Source organism: Corvus kubaryi, unplaced genomic scaffold (assembly GCF_017639235.1).
Source record: "Corvus kubaryi isolate FWS band 111438036 unplaced genomic scaffold, C.kubaryi_AGA036_p1.0 split3-73, whole genome shotgun sequence".
Lineage (NCBI taxonomy): Eukaryota > Metazoa > Chordata > Aves > Passeriformes > Corvidae > Corvus > Corvus kubaryi.
The window spans coordinates 28,949,539-28,966,186 of record NW_024582091.1 but is presented as its reverse complement, the minus strand read 5'-3'; the positions used below and the strand labels follow the sequence as shown (position 1 = coordinate 28,966,186).

Below are 16,648 nucleotides of genomic sequence, written 5' to 3'. Positions count from 1 at the left end.
GTGAAACCCTCATCCTCAAGAAATACAATCTGTGTTATGGTTCTGTCCTTACTGGCTGAACTGTACTTATTCTCATAGGATTGCACTCAAACCTAAAGACCATTTGGCTGAAACCCTTCATTCTATTTTAGCCTAACCAGTCCTTATGTCAAGTCAGTGTGCAGAGCCACGAGCTGGCCTTCTGTGGAAAATCTGTTACCTCTGTGCAGGTTCCCTCTGTACTAAGGGAAGAAATTTATGATCATGCACAAGGCATTTGAATGGAACTTGAAGTGACCTCTTCCTACCCCTTTGCCTACAGGTAGATTTCACTGAAGTGGGAATGGTAGGTATATAGCGCAACTTACAGTGTAGAAGTGTGCAAATGAGACTATTTTTCTGTAAATGTTGACTCATTACTTGGACACCAGCTTCAAGTGAAATTCTCTCAAATACTGATTTCAGAAAACCACAGCTGTAACTGACTTATTCAACATATAGCCTTATTTTTATAAGGGGATATGTCTGACAAAACAGACAGCAAAACACCAAAAGCAAACATCATGTAAACTAATTTTGCCAGTGCTATCTACTATTCAAACACGTATAAAGCTCTAAGTAAAAGAAATTGTAGAAATTTAGAAACATTAGTACTTCTTCATGTAAATACTTTCATAGTGTTATAAAGGCCTATCAATACAAGGAGGGTATTTTTTTTAAACAGGAGTAATCTTAATGATTTTATTATGCAATTACCCATGAAATATATTAAAAGCTCTGATTAAAAGGGATTTGTTCATTTAAAAGAAGGCAGTGATGGTGGTGGGAGGTTTAAGAGAAGATAATCTGCAATGTTTTTTACCTTGCTAATGGACTTATATGACTGTGCCTCAGTTCTAGGCTTAATATTTTAACCTGCTGCCACTTGCCCTTTCTATTTAATGCCATCTGTTTCTAATGGCCATTTAACATTAAGATAATGACAGTAATATTATCTGCCTAATTAACCATGCAGACTCTAATGGTGCACTAACTGGTTTAGATAAAAGAATTTGCTGATATCTCCCCCTACAGAGAGAATACTAGAAAATGTGATAAAACATACCAGAAGTAAACAGTGTCCCTGGCACTCAATAAGTGTTCATTCAAATGCCATTTACTCAGTATATTTAGACAATCAGTGCTTTAACATCTTTTCAATGTCTTTATGTTCCTACTGAGAATTACACCTTATGCAATCATTGTAAATCTTTTTGGAATACCTAATTACATGTACTTTCAAGCAAATGAAAAAAGATGTATCTATCACTCATTCACACTAATGAAAATATAATGCCAAATTTTCAGTACAATGAGATTATTCTAATTCAGTTTTGACCATGAAAGTGTTTTTTTTCTCTTAAAACCTATCTGAATAATTTCAGACAATACAGAGCTAGACAATAAAGAACTCACAAGGATGTGCCCTTTCTCATTTATTTCCATTGACTTATCTGTGAACATTTTTTTCTGGGAGGACAAAGGAACTTTGGGGCAGAAACAAGACAGATTTGTGGAATTGTCAATTCCAAGGCAGACTGGGAATGCCACATCAGAGATAGAAGAAAATATACCTCCATTTATGCCAAAGGAACCAGATATATTCAATCCCAAAACTCTGAACAAATGAATGCCACAGTAGTGCTCATGAGTAATGCTGGGGATATCCCATGGCATAGCACTATCTTTTTTTGATAAGATAGCTGATTATCTGAACAGGAAAAATGCAGCAGATGTAATCTATCTGAACCTCACTAAAATACTTGACATGGTGTCACCATGGGAAATGATCAGTTATGCTGGTGAGAGTGGGGATTAGTAAAAGAATGTAAAAATGTTTAAGAAACTGACTCCAGCTGAAATGCTAACAAGCTGTGTTGACAGGGAAACTACTGGGTTGAAAAGGGATTGAAGTGAAGATTCCTGAAGATCAGACCTGGGGCTGAATAGATTAAACTGGTTGACATGAGCTAATGAACTCACCAACAGAGGAAGACCAAGAGGTCATGTAGAAAGACGTGGATGGCTTTGAGATAATGGTAATAAGGGGGATGAAAATCAATAGAGCAAAGCTACACTCTCAGGGACCAATAAAAATGCCTGCTATCAGCTAGGAGTCGCTTATCTGGAAATGAAAAAGGTGAAAGGCTTCCTGTGTATCAGTTGATCGCAGAAGGTATATTTAGTCTAGTAAATTAAATGGTGTCAGGAAACATTCCCAGGCAATACTGGAACAGTATTACTCAGAACAGCCTCTGGCATTCTTTTGGCCCATGCCAATTAGCAGTATCCCAAACACCTTCTAGTCATATTTCAACAGGTACTGCACATTAGGGACATTTCTTCATGGCAATGTGGCAGAGATGTCCCTGTGTTGTCCTTTTGCAGGTTCAGGAGTTTAGTAATACGGATGCAAGATATTCCATGCTAGCTGAACTCAGTGTCAAATAAAAATACTGTGAGCAACCCTTAATCCTTAATGTACAATAAACCATAATTTTCTACTATAAATACGACCAGAATGACAATGACAATGACTATACTGTAGTATACAGTAGTAAAAATGTAGACTACTTGTGGGGGGCTGGAGAGCAAAAACCAACAAAACCAGATCCAGTTCTAGGGTTCATCAGAAGGGATATTTCCAATAGGAATTGGAAATATGTCATTTACAAGACTTTATGATTTATTTTACTCTAAAGATATCAGAACAAGTACAGTGGAAGGCTATAAGGCTGATAAGACATTACTAAAAGCTGCTTTTGTCCCATCCAGCAAGCAAAAGCAGCAAAAAGGCATAGCACAACAAAATGTCATGAAGAGCAAAAAATAGAGAAAGGCAATCCTGACTAGGAGGCACCAATTTCAGTTTATTTTAAAAAAATTTCTTTTCAACTTCCAGTCAGACAAATGAGATTCTGAAAAAGCCCTCCTGCAAAAGTAACATGTAAAAAAAAATAAAGCTAGAGCTTGATCCTTTCCTTAAATATGGTGATGGGTAACTGGATTGCAATGGGAACCCTAGAAGGTGTTTTTGAATCTTATTTTTCTTTGAATATTTAGAGGAGCAAATACTCAGCTTTGTTAAAAAAGGTTATGCACTCAAACATATAATGAAAAATAATGTTCCAATTTTCAAAGAAATTAATGTGAAGGAAACCACAGGTCACATAATATTTGGATTGTAACAGAAGTAAAAGGAAACAGACTGCAGCACTTACCTCATTCTTTAGCTTGCTTCCAGAGAACCTTTGAAAGTGAACACACTTGATTATTTTTTTCCTAAGCAGAACATTTGTAGAGATTATATATCTATATACATGTCTGATCTATTAGAAAAATGATCACATTTTTCCAAATGCAATTACAGGTTTTAATACGGTTTTAATGGGTTTTTTTCTTAACTTCTTCCACTGATTTTCAGATACCTAGGGATAACAGAAAACCTACTGATGTCTTATAAAACATGAAGATTAAGACCACTGACTAAACAGTAAAGTATAAAATCCAGTTTCAGGTTTGTGGTTGGATCTTTGCCACTTCACAAATAGCAAAAGGGTAGCATAGGTGCAAGTCCATAACATCTTTATAAGGAAACACATACAGTTTTTGATAGAGATAGTAAATTCAGAGTAGAGAAAGTATATATATATATATAACTTACATTTCTAGGAAAAATTAAGAAATCATAGTGATTTCCCATTCTTTTTCACTACAGTACTAGTTTGATGCAATGAAATATATTTCTGAGATAAAAGATTCCTTAACTGGCAAAAATGTGTTGCAGTACAGTGAATGTCCTATTAAGAGTACAATTGAGAGATTCCCAGTGAAGCCATTGGACTATTAGACAACCCTTCAGTGCAGAAATCAGAAAGAACATTTTAAATTGTAACTACTAAAGTAGAGAATGTGTAATAATAGCGATTCTAATGGATCAGTATAATGATAAATGTTGTTTGACTATTGTTATTTCCTGTACCACTAGCTGCCAACTGATAAGATACTGTGGGCAATATGAAGTCTCATAATTATTAGTGGCAATATCATGGTTTCCTGCTGTTGAGATGCTCTCTGGCTGTTTCCTTCTCTCTGAGATGCTCTCAGAAGTCCAGAGGCTGAGCAGTTGTGGAATTCCTCCTGCCCAGGCCTGGCACAGGTGCCTGACAGCTCCCATCACATGATAACCCAGTTACCTAGCCAGTTCCCTTGCCTGTTGATAGATGAAGGCATCACTCAGGTGATTACAACGTGGATCTAATTAACTTCAAGGCTAGATGTATTTGTTTTGGACTCTGGATTTCCACATGTTCAGCAAAATGTACACGGAATGTACAGCAAGAATGTGAGGCAGCATCTGCTAGCACTGCTCTTCCAGAGCCTCACCTACTAGAAGAGACATAAGGACAGATTCCATGGATCACTATAAGCAGCAGCCAGGAACTGGGAGATTCATTTTTGAATCCCTCCACTGCCTGATTCTTTCCTTATCCAGAAGCTTATTCTTAACCCCAGGCTACTGCATCATTCTCTTCACACAGAAAAATCTAATCACCATGACAGGCCAGGCTGTGCAAAGTAAGTATCTGAGCTTCTGTTTTAATTCAGCTAGGGAGGCAATTGAACTGCTGGACCCTGAAAATTCAACATCTCATACAGGACAGCACAGGTCCTAACACAGACAAAAGGTTCCTAATTAGTGAATCTAGTCAGTAGCCCTGAAAATCTTAGAGAGTATCTGTGCCATCTTTACATGAGTGTATGCTGTCAGAAATCCAGCTGCAGGGAACTTTGCAGAACCTCCACTTTCTTTGCACTCATTGCTTGCTGCTACACTGTGACTGCCTGACATAAAGCTGAGGAGTAAGAATTATTATATTCCCTTAAGTGAAAACAACTGTCTTTTAGTCAACAAAATGAACAATTTGTTCAAGGTAGTTCTGTATTAGGAAAGAAAAATACACTGTGTACCAGCAACACCTCCACAGCTCCGGATAAATACCAGACAAAGAAATAGAATATTCCAATCTATTACACCCTAAGTATTGCTGTGGAGAGAACTCTCTCTTTTTAAGCATCATTGGCAGCATTACCCTCAATTTTTACACTTGTCCTACTGTTTGGAAAAGGTCTCTTTGGATATAACCGAAATCTGTCACCAGTTGAATTTTCTATCTGTGATTATAAACTCATTTATTCCTTTCTTTTCTCAGAGTCCTACTTATCCAGGTATACTGCCACAGACAATGAAAGCCGTCATTCAAGCCATATGTGAACAGAGACATTTGCTTTACGAACTATTAATCTTTGGCAAACCAACAGGCAGCTATCGTAACATATTGATCCTGCTAGCTGTCCCTTAAATAAATATAATTAGAGCTTCCTGGGTTAGGTTTAAACTGATATTAGCCAGTCAAAGGACCTGTAAATATTAATCTACACTGACCGCTCCCTCCTGCCCCACAGGTGCCAGCTTCACACCATTCTCCAGACGTTTCATAATGGAAAGCTGTCCTGGGGAAAAAACTCACAGGGTGACACACAAGCAAACAAAATTAGCCAAGTGTTCTGGAAATGGGATTTTGCTCCCTCATACAAACTTGAACAAATGGTCTGCTGTTAAAAGTTGATGCAGCTCTACACTGACTGTGATGAGGTCAAACTGGAAGACACTAGCAAAATATATAGATCAACCTCTTAAAACACTGAGATAAGCAACAATACTAGTTCTTGTAGAAACAAAAATTAGAGTCTTACAAATACCTTCCCAAAGGAAGGTTATAGTTAGACTTTCACTGTTAAAGTCTCAAAAGTTATGTTATTTTACCTGGTTAAGCCCTTTCCAGAATACACAGAGTGGTAATATGCACTGCTTTCTTTAATGCCAATTCCATAATAGTGATACCTGCGGAAAAAAAAAGAAGAGTGTTTATGAGTGACAGGTGAAGTAAAAAAAGCTGTCAAATTGATTTTAAATGCTTTCTGAAAACTTTTCTATACAGTGTCTAATTATTCCTTTCACTGACATGGAACAAAATCTGGTGTCATAGAAAAGAGTATTGTCATGATTTGATCCAAAATTCAAGGGTTAAACTTAGAATACTTTCTCTCTTACAAGAATGTAGATGGAAAAGAAAATCCAGAAACATATTACATCTCTTTTCCCTAATATGCATTCTGTTTCATTTTACTTCATTTGTTTGAAAGGGTTTGATCCACCAGATTCATTTTATCTTGCTAGCCACTATTACATTTAGACAGTCCCTCAGAGCCATTCTCAGTTGAAAATAGCTTGCCAATGCACCTTATAACTGAGTGTTCTGTCTCCTATGACTAATAATGATAATTTGTCATCCATTCATTCTTCTGTCAGGTTGTAGGCTGACTAATGCTAAATTATTAAGCCATTTACACACATCTCATCCACATTTGTCTCCCCTGTTGCTCTCCTGGAGATTACTGCTCCCAAATAGAGCTTGAAAAAGGAAAGATTGCTTGGCCTTTGCAGTGCTCACACCCAACACTTTAACCAAAGACACCAAAGATGCTAAAGAGGATGGGTTGGTGCTAAGAAAACTGGCTGTGAAGTAGCTACTTACTGCTTTCCACTAATTTTGCTACAAAAATAAGTGACCTCTGAGAGAAGGGCAGGAGAGCAAGCTGGGAGCAGCTCTTTCCTTACTGATCATAGCAAAGTTTGCTTGAGTTCATCTATCAAAGGTAATAGGCCCTGTCTTAAAAATTCCACTCAACAGATTTAAAAACTGATTGTGTTAAATAAAATTTGTCTAAGACTGTTATGGATAGAATACGAAGGTTAATCTGTTTTTTACTAAAATTAGTTTGAAAATACCATGGCAGCTGGTTTAACTGAGCTGCTTCAAAGTAGCACTTTGCAACACACTGTATTGATTTCACTGACACTCCCCAAAAGCTTGAAGAAACGCATTCTTGAGACACAGAGCCCCAGCAAATAGTTCATAGAACACATCAACGAAAGTGTTAATCTCATCTCATCTCTGCTGATCCTGGTAATGACCATTAAAAAAAAAAATCACAATATTTTGTTTATTCTTGTATGGAACTGTCACAGGCAAGAACAAAACCCTCACGTGCTTTGTATTTACAAAGCTGGTTAAAGGCATTAGATACAAATTATGCCTAAGAAAATGTTCATTTGGATGATATATTTGCCTAGCCTAGGCAGCTTTGACAATCTCAGCTGAAATGGTTTTTCTGTTTCTGGACAGTCTGGTGTGTGCCTTCAGGATTTTACAGCCAAGAAATGCGACAGAAAGTGGCACCATCACTTTTACTGCTTTCCTGAAACTGATGAGTCTACATAACACTGCTAGGTCACTGTGGCACTTGCCAACCCCTAGGAAAGCCAAAATTTTCTCCCCTCTTTCCTTACTGTGATACAAGAGGTATTGAAAATATACATGTATGGATTCTTTGAAATAACAGCATTTACTTAGTCTTTACATTGCAAAGGGAGTCCACTGAACAGGATGTAAAACATAATAGAGCTGTGACTGCTTCTTTAACAATGTTATCAGCACATTTGTCATTGGCCATGTAAGCAAGCACTTGCCCACATCCCATTCCAACAATTTAAATCTCCCAGCTTCAATCGCATGCGATTTTTAAATTCTAAGAAAAATACTTTTACACTTTCACCATAAATTTAGCATCCCCTCTTGCTAAGGTTGGAGTGGACCAGAGGCAAGGAAAAGCATTATTTCTTTACAAAGTTAGGATTCAATATCTAGATTATTCAACATCTAATTCAATAATCATACATTTGGGCTAGGAAGAGGAACTGTTGTATGATTTAGATCCAGTGGTAGACAATATACTTGTTCCTGCTGGAATGCCCCATGATATCAGAATTTATCACTGAGACATCTTGTTATGTAGAGAATAGATATTTTTCAGTACATATTCTGTGTGTATTAAAGGCACAGCTGGTATCATTCTGTTTTTCTTCAGTAATGTATAGCTGAATTTTTAGTGCTAAAAAATACAGCTTTCCATTCACGACACAGAAACAATTAAAAATAATGTAATCTTACTTTTCAAGATCTGTCTAGTATATTCCATAGAGTAATAACTTATGAAGATTATTATTCTCTTACTAGCCAAAGTCCTTAGTTGAATAGCTTATTTTAGGCTCCCTCTTGAAAGTAGTATACCCATCCCAGACACATTGATAACATCTTTAACCTACATCTTCAAATGCCTTCCTTGTGTCTCTTTACATGCATATTTTTATGTGTATGTACAGTATGTTTGTATTTTACTATTTATTATTCCTATTGTGCAATTAATAAAAGGTAATCAGTCACTACAAGGAATTTACTCTCAATTTTTGAAACAAACATTTTATAAAACAAGCTGAACTAATTTTCTCTTTTAATTTCAGTGGTTTCTTGTAACATATGTTCCTACACAACTTGTAGTTCTGATTTGAGCATACACTGACACAAATGATAGCTGATAAGGAAATGACAGGCTTAAGCTGCTCAGGGACTTGCAATAACTTCTTATCACAGGGCCAGCTGCCATATCAGTTTTATTAACCCACTAAATCACTCCTAATAAATAAGATAATAGTTTTCAGACATGATGGATAAAAGCTAAGATTCATCATTGATCAAAGTCTACAAAGAAATTAAATTGTAACTTGAGCTCAAACAGTCTTCCATGTGTATGGACTGAGCAGTTTGAATGTTTTCCCAAATAGCTGCTTCAGGTGGTTCATGTACTGTGAAAGTTACACCTGAGTTCTAGTACTGACCACAGTATGTTCAACATTACCAATCAAAAAGGTGGATTCAGAACAGAGAACTGTTGCTTATGAAATACTAATCTAAGAGAGCAGTTTGCAGTATTTCTGGTGCTGCATCTTCTTTCACTCGCAGTAATATAGAAAATTTCCCTTACTTTCAGCTATGTAGAGTGATTAGCATGGGCATGAGAGATTAATGTATTTTGTTTACAAAATTGTGTCCAATGTGTTGGACCTTCTTGGTCAAATGTTTGCAGGAGTTTTAGTATTGACACTTTTGTATAAACGGGTTGTTGGATGTAAACACAGAGAAAGAAAGATTCTGACTTGAATTCTAGGAATCATTAGACTCAGTTTTAAGTTTGTCCTTTGCCCAGAACTAGAGATGACAGATGCTGTTTGGGAACAGAGGAGGAACTAACATTTGTGTATCACACACCTTAGAACAGCAACTGTATTCCATATGTTAGTGCAGGAGCTTTTCCTCAAATCCAATTTGTGCTCATGTGGATGTTAGAAAGAGCTTGAATCAGTGTGGGAGAAAAACAATTTCCGTCACCTTGAAGATGATGGAAAAAGGAAATTATTTTCTTTGCTTTCTTCTGATCACGGCCAGGCTCTACCAATAGATTGCTGTGCATGCTTGCAGTGTCCAGGAAGGCACTTTTATCCCGGGGCGTTAACTTTTCTCTACAATATAAGAACAATTATTCCATTGGAGAAGAATTGTCTTCTTCCTTTTCATGCTTTTGCAGCATCTGACTCAGTAAAGTCCTGGACAGTGATGCGAGCTCCTAGGCAATATTGCCATATAAAACATCACTGTCAGGAATAGTTAGTACTAATACTGCTCCTACTAGCACTATATTGTAATAATGATAGCAGCAATAAAAACAATACAATGTCACTACACTATCATGCTTCAAAAAATATGATTTAATTGCTAGTAAGAGCTCTCTTAGTAGTCCCAGTAACCCAGAAACAGCCTGTAACATTTAAGGTCCATGCTGACATAAAAAAAGCGTAACTAGTAATTTACTGAAACTAATTACAGTCCTTTAACTTTCTTATTAATTTAATGGAAACAGTTCTGTAAATGACATTCGTGTGACTAACTGCTACCTGGTGAAATCAGAAATTCAACTGCTCCTCAGTGAGTCTGTAGTTCTGAGGGGCCCACAACACCAGAGACAGAAGAATAGACTATCAGAGATCATTAAACTGAGAAAGGGTAGATTTAGATTAGATACTAGGAAAAAAATTCTTTACTGTGGGGGTGTTGAGGCACTGGCACAGATGGCTCAGAGCAGCTGTGGATGTCCCATCCCTGGAAATGTTCAAGGCCAGACTGGATGGGGCTTTGAGCAACCTGGCCTAGTTGAAAATGTCTCTGCCTGTGGCACATGGGTTGAAACTAGATGATCTTTAAGGTCTCTTCCAACCCCAACCATTCTATCATTCTATTCCTCTATGATTCCATGATTCTGTGATTTATACTGACACTTCTCTATGACTACTTGCTGCTAAATTTGGTCTCTGAACTGGAAATATTGTCATCTATGCCTTTTGTGAGGTCCTTTTTAGCACAGCAAGATCAAGGTATATGAATCTTAGCAGAAATGAGAATTGCAGAGAAAAAGCCTCTGAGGAAAACTGATGAAAAAATATGGAGAAACAAGTGCCAGATGTTCAAATAAAACCTGCTGATGCCTTATTCCTTTGAGGAAATTGTTCAAGAACAGTTAATCCATATGAAAATATGGCACATAATACCAACAAGGTCAGTAGGGATATAGAATCTTGCCAAAGAAATGTTGGGCATGAGTTATTTCTATATTAATATTGTTTAATGTCGTTGAGAAAAGGGGAATATAGTCACACATGTTCCAACACAATTAATTTTGTAGATATATACATATTTGAAACATATTCATTTGCTTAATAAAGGTTGACTTACTGTGCTTGAATCATGCAGACACATGATATGTTTTGGAAGTTTGGATCCTCATTGGATCCTATCTATGAATCTGTTAGATATGTCAGAACAAATATATAATGAGCATGTGGGAGACTTCTCCCTTGTATTATCTTGTTCATTGTAACTAAGTGGTTCACCAAATATGTTGGGTTATGAACCCAACTAGGAATTCACCAAGGCACTGATGAATTAGGACGTTGTCAAATATTCCTGCACAAATTGTGAATGCCAGATCTCTTAAAATCTTAAACACAACACCAGCAGCAAAGCTATGTCTAAATCATCTTATGCCTGTAATCACATCTTAAGTTCATCACAGCAGACAATACAAAAATTCCTTCTTTCCCCTAATAAATAACCTTTCCAATAATTGCTCTCCTCAAAAACCCTCTACTCAGCATCTATAGGTCACCTACAAAAATAGAAATGAACTTCAGTTCCAGTTTTCCTCTATACATTACACACTGAGTACTATCTCCTAAAAGAGATTAATGGATTACAAATTTGTAAGACTGTGATAGACACTATGGAAGAACTATCCTCTGTTGAAACCAAAAAAAAAAAAAAAAAAAGGAATAACATTCCATGAAGACTGTATTTCCTTTGGATTTTATTTTTATTAATGGTTATTTAAAATAAATGCTTGAGACACGCTTAAGAAACAGAATGTCTCGGCAAAAATTTGGAATTTAAATTCTTCCCCAACTTCATTTTTTCTGCAACAAAACCTAAAATTCACAAAAAACATTCATTCTTCAGCAAAACTAAGGTGGACTCAACTATCTATTTCTTGTATTTCTAAGGCAGGAAGAAAAGCAAGTATAACAACACTTAACAACCTCCCAAAACTATGAGTGTAAAAGTTTATCTTTCAGACATTTCTAGTATCACTTAAGAAAACGAATCTTGTAGGTTTTTTTTTTCCTTTTCAGTCTCCCTTTGTTTTGAGTTTTGCTTATAAACTACTGAAAGACAGGAGTGACTTTGTCTTTCAAGGCTAAGTAGCTCAAAATTAAGAGTTTTCCAAAAAAAAGAGAATGTTTGAGTTTCTTCTGTTACTATCATTATTCCGGTTTTCTATCTTATTCATTAGCAAAATGGATGTGAGGGAATATGTGTGTTACTACTCTTCATATCAGTTTTACATTAAATTACTCATGGCCAAAAGCATAAGGCCAGAACCAGAACTAATAAAAATTTTACCACCAGGTGATATAGAATTGTCTATGATCTATTCCTACAACCTAATATTTCACAGATTAAATATACAAATCAGTAGGATACATTATTTATTAAATGACTGCACTATAAATTGTGTACTTTTCAGAATTTTTTAAGATACCTACAACAATGAGCAGAAGTATACCTTATTCCCAATTTAAAACAATGCTTTTTTTGGTGGTGTATTTAAGTGAATCCATATTGTTATGTAGAGAACACAATGAAAGTTGTTAGGCTTGCAAAAGGGAAATAAAATCACTAGTTATAGAAAGATGGGCAGCTATAAAAAGATGTAGGTATTATAAATGCTTTTTAGATCTAATATTTTGACACATATTTGCAACATATGCATGGGTCTATAAATGCAATGACAAGATTTAGAAGCTGTATCAGTTTAATTTTAGAAATTATTCCTGCAGCAATGTTTTCAAACTTAAGCTCTTGAATATGAGCATCAGTTTCATCATGTACATGAAAGTTATCACTTGTAGAGTATCATCTGAATAAAGCCCCCAGACAGTTAGCACATATTAAGGAGACATGGAAATACTCATCATTCCTAAAATTAGCTCTATAAGCAGATACACACGTAATTGTGCCTTACTTTGAATGGCCCCTTGTTCCAAGCCGCCTTGTGGTAAGGAGAGGGAACTTCTGGCGAATGGTCTAAAGAGAAAATAACTGCATTAATTTCTAACACCGGTAAAATTTCGTAGCAATCTGTTTATAGAAAAATTGTAGTGTAAATACATGGTCTAAGATAGTTCAGTAAAAAACCTTTTTGGTACTTATGGCACAACATAAATGATTAGGTCCTGTTTCACACTGCAGGCTTTCTTCCATCCTTGTCCATCCTGCTGTGTATCTCCAGTCTTCCCACCTATTCTCCCTTTCTGTTTTCACTTTTACACTTTAAAATCTAGTTTTCTTCACCAGAATTCTATTATTTTCAAGTTCCTAAAGTACAACTGCATCTCTTGTTTCAGAGATCTAAACAAAACCAGGGGAAACTCTGTCATCTAGCTATTCGGTTTTCAAAAACAACAAGAGATAAATTGATTTTTTTTATTTGAAAGTGTGATCTAAAAAATTAATTCAGTAATAGAGATAGATCTAATAGATATGTCTAAAAGACAGATCACTGTAAAAACAATGTTTAAATGGAACCTATTGTCTTTTTCATTTATACTGAAACTGTATATGAAAATTAGATATCCACTTTTTTAGTGTATCCAATTTAATTAGAATAAAATAGGAAACAAACATTTTATGAACCAGATTTTAAATCCATTATTATTATTTAATTAATGCATTTGCTATGTATGAACCATTACTAAATCAGTAGTGTTTAAAAAAAGATGATCCTTGATGCATTTTTGGTTTCCTGTTTCACTAAATACTCAGGATTTAACTTGGTGAGTTCAATTCTTCCTTTCATTAAGTTGCTTCAGGATTAATTGTAGGGAAGGACAGAAAAGAAAATGAATCAACAATTTTTCATTTGGGAGCTCTTTGTGTTATTAATTTCTTTTCCCTTCTAGTATTGCTTGTGTCACATCTCACTTTACATTGCCTTTAGTATAATTATAAGTGTCTTCCATGTCAGATCTGGTTTTGTGGAAAGAACCTATTAATGTCATCAACTAAAAGGAAAACAAAAAAGCACTCAGAGAGAATGCCTTTTTTTTTTTTAATAAAAACAACAATAAATCAAAGGGAATTTCAGCTTCAATCTCCTAAAGGTGATGTTAAGAAATTCCCCCATAGGAGACAGTGTAGTTAATAGTTAGTCTGATTCCATGTGCATTTGCAATAGAAAACACGTGAATTTCAAAAGATTTTTTTACACAGGTGGACTAAATTGTGATTCTATCAAACAATCGATCTAAGAAATGATGAAGGCATTTACTTATTACCTTCCCAAAAGTTGCAGCACAGGCAGGTTCCAGCTTCTCTTTTCTGCAGAAGTCTAAATAATGTGCATAAAGGATGCATCTTGGTAAACAAACTCCTTCACATACAATGTAGTTTTCTTCCAGCCTGTGTAGAGAAAGAAACTGCCAGAGTAAGAAGCAATATGCCATTTCTCCTGATTGCATTTTCCAGTTTTTGGTACTGCTCTTTTTTTCAGTTCTTCTTTTTTTAATTTCACTGAAGAATTCCATCAGATCACACAGATGAGTTTCTCCTGAACATGACAGACACTACAGATTGACTCCACACTTGGTGCTTAGGCTAGCTGCAGAATATGGAAAAACTGGAGCCAGATTTCTTTTCTTAATGAGTCTTTTTCAATGTCTGGACTTCTTTGCTTTACTTAAATAACTAAATTATCATCACCTAAGAGCCAGCATTAGTCCAAAAATAAGCGCACTAACTAAACTACGAAAGACCTGGATTTAAGTCAGTCCTTTGAAAGGATTTAAGAACAGGGACTTGGACTTGCATCTTCTGTCCCACTGTATCCTCGACACCTGAGCTAATGTCTCTTTTCTTCCTCCTTCTGCTTTTTAATTTCCACTCTGGACCTGCAAATGCTTCAAACCACAGTGAAAAAACAAAGAAGAGCGATTTTTGAAGGAGATGAATTTCTGTGTAGCTTCGCAATCAGTTTACAGAATACAAGTGCTGAGTGATGGTCATTAAAGTAAAATTTTTAAAACCGAAGCAAAAACCTGACTGTCTTCACTTGAACAGAACCCTTGGTAACAGCTGAGTATTTCACTGCTGTCCTGTTGGTTTTTTTTCTTTATCATTTTACATTGTTCACTACTCCTGGGATGAAGTGCAATAAATTTGTTTCTCAAATTACACAAATCTGTAAGAAAATACTGTGTAGTAAGTGCTGCATATTGAATAATTTTGCACTGACTCACCAGACTTAAATCCTTAACTATTTACACTCAGATGTAAACTAGAAAAAGAAACTGAATAATTTGGATTAGTCTAATTTTTCAGTTAGAAGGAAAACCAAAATCTCTATTGACAGTCTGCATTTGGTAGTTAAGTTCCCATTTAATTCAACAGCACTCCTTCCTAATTTCAAGTGTACTTTAATAGAAACATTTATCAATTAAGGTCTGCAGAATTTGACCTCTTAATTGGTTAACTTTTTTCCCCAGATAAAATAAACCAAAGTTAGGGCCTCAGCAGGTGGGAGAACACAATGTAAAAGAAATGCATTATAAGACTGTGAAAATCTGTCACAGCCTTAAAGAATAATAAAAGGAGCAGCCATTCACAGACGCAATTCTTAAATGTTCATTTCTACATTTTGATGATACATTTCATTAATAGCCACATAGTGTGAGAATCTGACCGAGACTTCTGTTAAGTGACAAACTTCTGATAATTTCAAAACGCAGAAATTTGGGGATGGGTGTCCTTATTTGTAGATAAGACTCATAAAAAAACCCCAAACCAAACCAAACAAAAAAAACCCCTAACCCTCGAAACAAAAATAAAAACCAAAAAACAACTAACGAAACACCCCAAAAATGACAAATTCTTTCTAAAAAAACCGTGAGATGTCGTCCTCCTTGCCGGCTCAGCTATTAGAGAAAGGTCCCTTTGAGTGTGACAGACAAGCTGGCTCAGGCCTGGAGCCCACAGCGCGGGCAGCGGGGGCTCTCCGAAGCCCTACCATTGCAGGGTGAGCTGCGTCTGCTTCTTCTTGTCCTTCATGATCCGCGTGATGGTCTTCTTCGAAGACGGGCTTTGGTCGGCGGCTATCAGCGCGCCGTCGCGAGCATCCGCATCCTCTTCGTCCGAGGAGAGGGCTTCGCTGCCGAAGTGTGTTTCTGAGCGCCGCGGGGGACAAGAAGAGAGACCCAAGGGCATCGTTACGGTCCTGCAACACGCCGCTTCTCCCGCCTGCCGCCCTGCCCGCCACGGGTTGAGCGACGGGCCCGGCAGCCGCGTCCCCGCCGGACCCCGAGCAGCGGCTCCCGCTGCCTGCCCCGGCTGCCCGCACCTGCCCGCCGCGGGCTGAGCAGGGCACGCTGCCGGCTTCCCGCCTTTACCTGCCTTGATGCCGGCGGACAGCGGCGGCTCGGGCAGCGCCTCCCGGCCGCAGGGCAGCAAGCCTCGCCCCAGCAGCCCCGCGTAGCGTTCCTCTTGCGCTTCGGCGGGCACCGCCTGCGCGGCCGGGAGGTGCAGGAAGGCGTCCCCCTGCTCGGGTCCCCTGGCCATGCTCCTCAGCGGCGCCGGCTCTGCCCCGGCGCGGCGCGGGCGGCGCCCATGGGCGGCGGGAGGGGACGGGAGCGGGCGGACGGGGCGGGCGCGGCGGCGGCGGCGGCCTGAGGGCGCGGGGGGCGCCGGCTGAGAAGTGGGCCGGGGCTCTGCCACAGCGGCCGGAGATGGTGTCGGCCAAGCGCCGCCGTGAAGGGGAGGAGAGGCGATGCGGGGGCGGCAGCGGGGGACAGGTGTGCCCTACGGCGCCGTCCAGGGCGGCTGCATGGCTCCCCTGCGGGCAGGGCTGTCCCGCCCGCCCTGGGGGCTCCGCCTCGCACGGCGGCCCGGAGGCGGCTGTCGGGCGGCGGCGGGGAGGTCTCTCCGTCCGTGCCTGCCCTTCCCCTCCCGCCGCGGTGCTCGGTCAGGCCAGAAGGGGACAGGGCACGGCTGAAGGCCGAGGCGGTTCA

At 38.3% G+C, this 16,648-nt stretch overlaps 1 protein-coding gene across 1 annotated transcript in view; it reads right to left on the bottom strand.

Moving 5' to 3' along the window:
* The window catches only part of RFX6 (regulatory factor X6), a 34,377-nt gene extending 18,117 nt beyond the window's left edge, over positions 1-16,260 (bottom strand). The window contains exons 1-6 of the mRNA XM_042017165.1: positions 16,031-16,260; positions 15,652-15,808; positions 13,925-14,048; positions 12,613-12,674; positions 5,846-5,923; positions 3,240-3,267 (exon numbers count right to left, since the gene is read on the bottom strand). Of these exons, the coding sequence (XP_041873099.1) occupies positions 3,240-3,267; positions 5,846-5,923; positions 12,613-12,674; positions 13,925-14,048; positions 15,652-15,808; positions 16,031-16,199 (618 nt within the window). The 5' untranslated portion in view covers positions 16,200-16,260. The remainder of the gene's footprint in view (positions 1-3,239; positions 3,268-5,845; positions 5,924-12,612; positions 12,675-13,924; positions 14,049-15,651; positions 15,809-16,030) is intronic.
* Between the last annotated feature and the right edge of the window lie 388 nt (positions 16,261-16,648).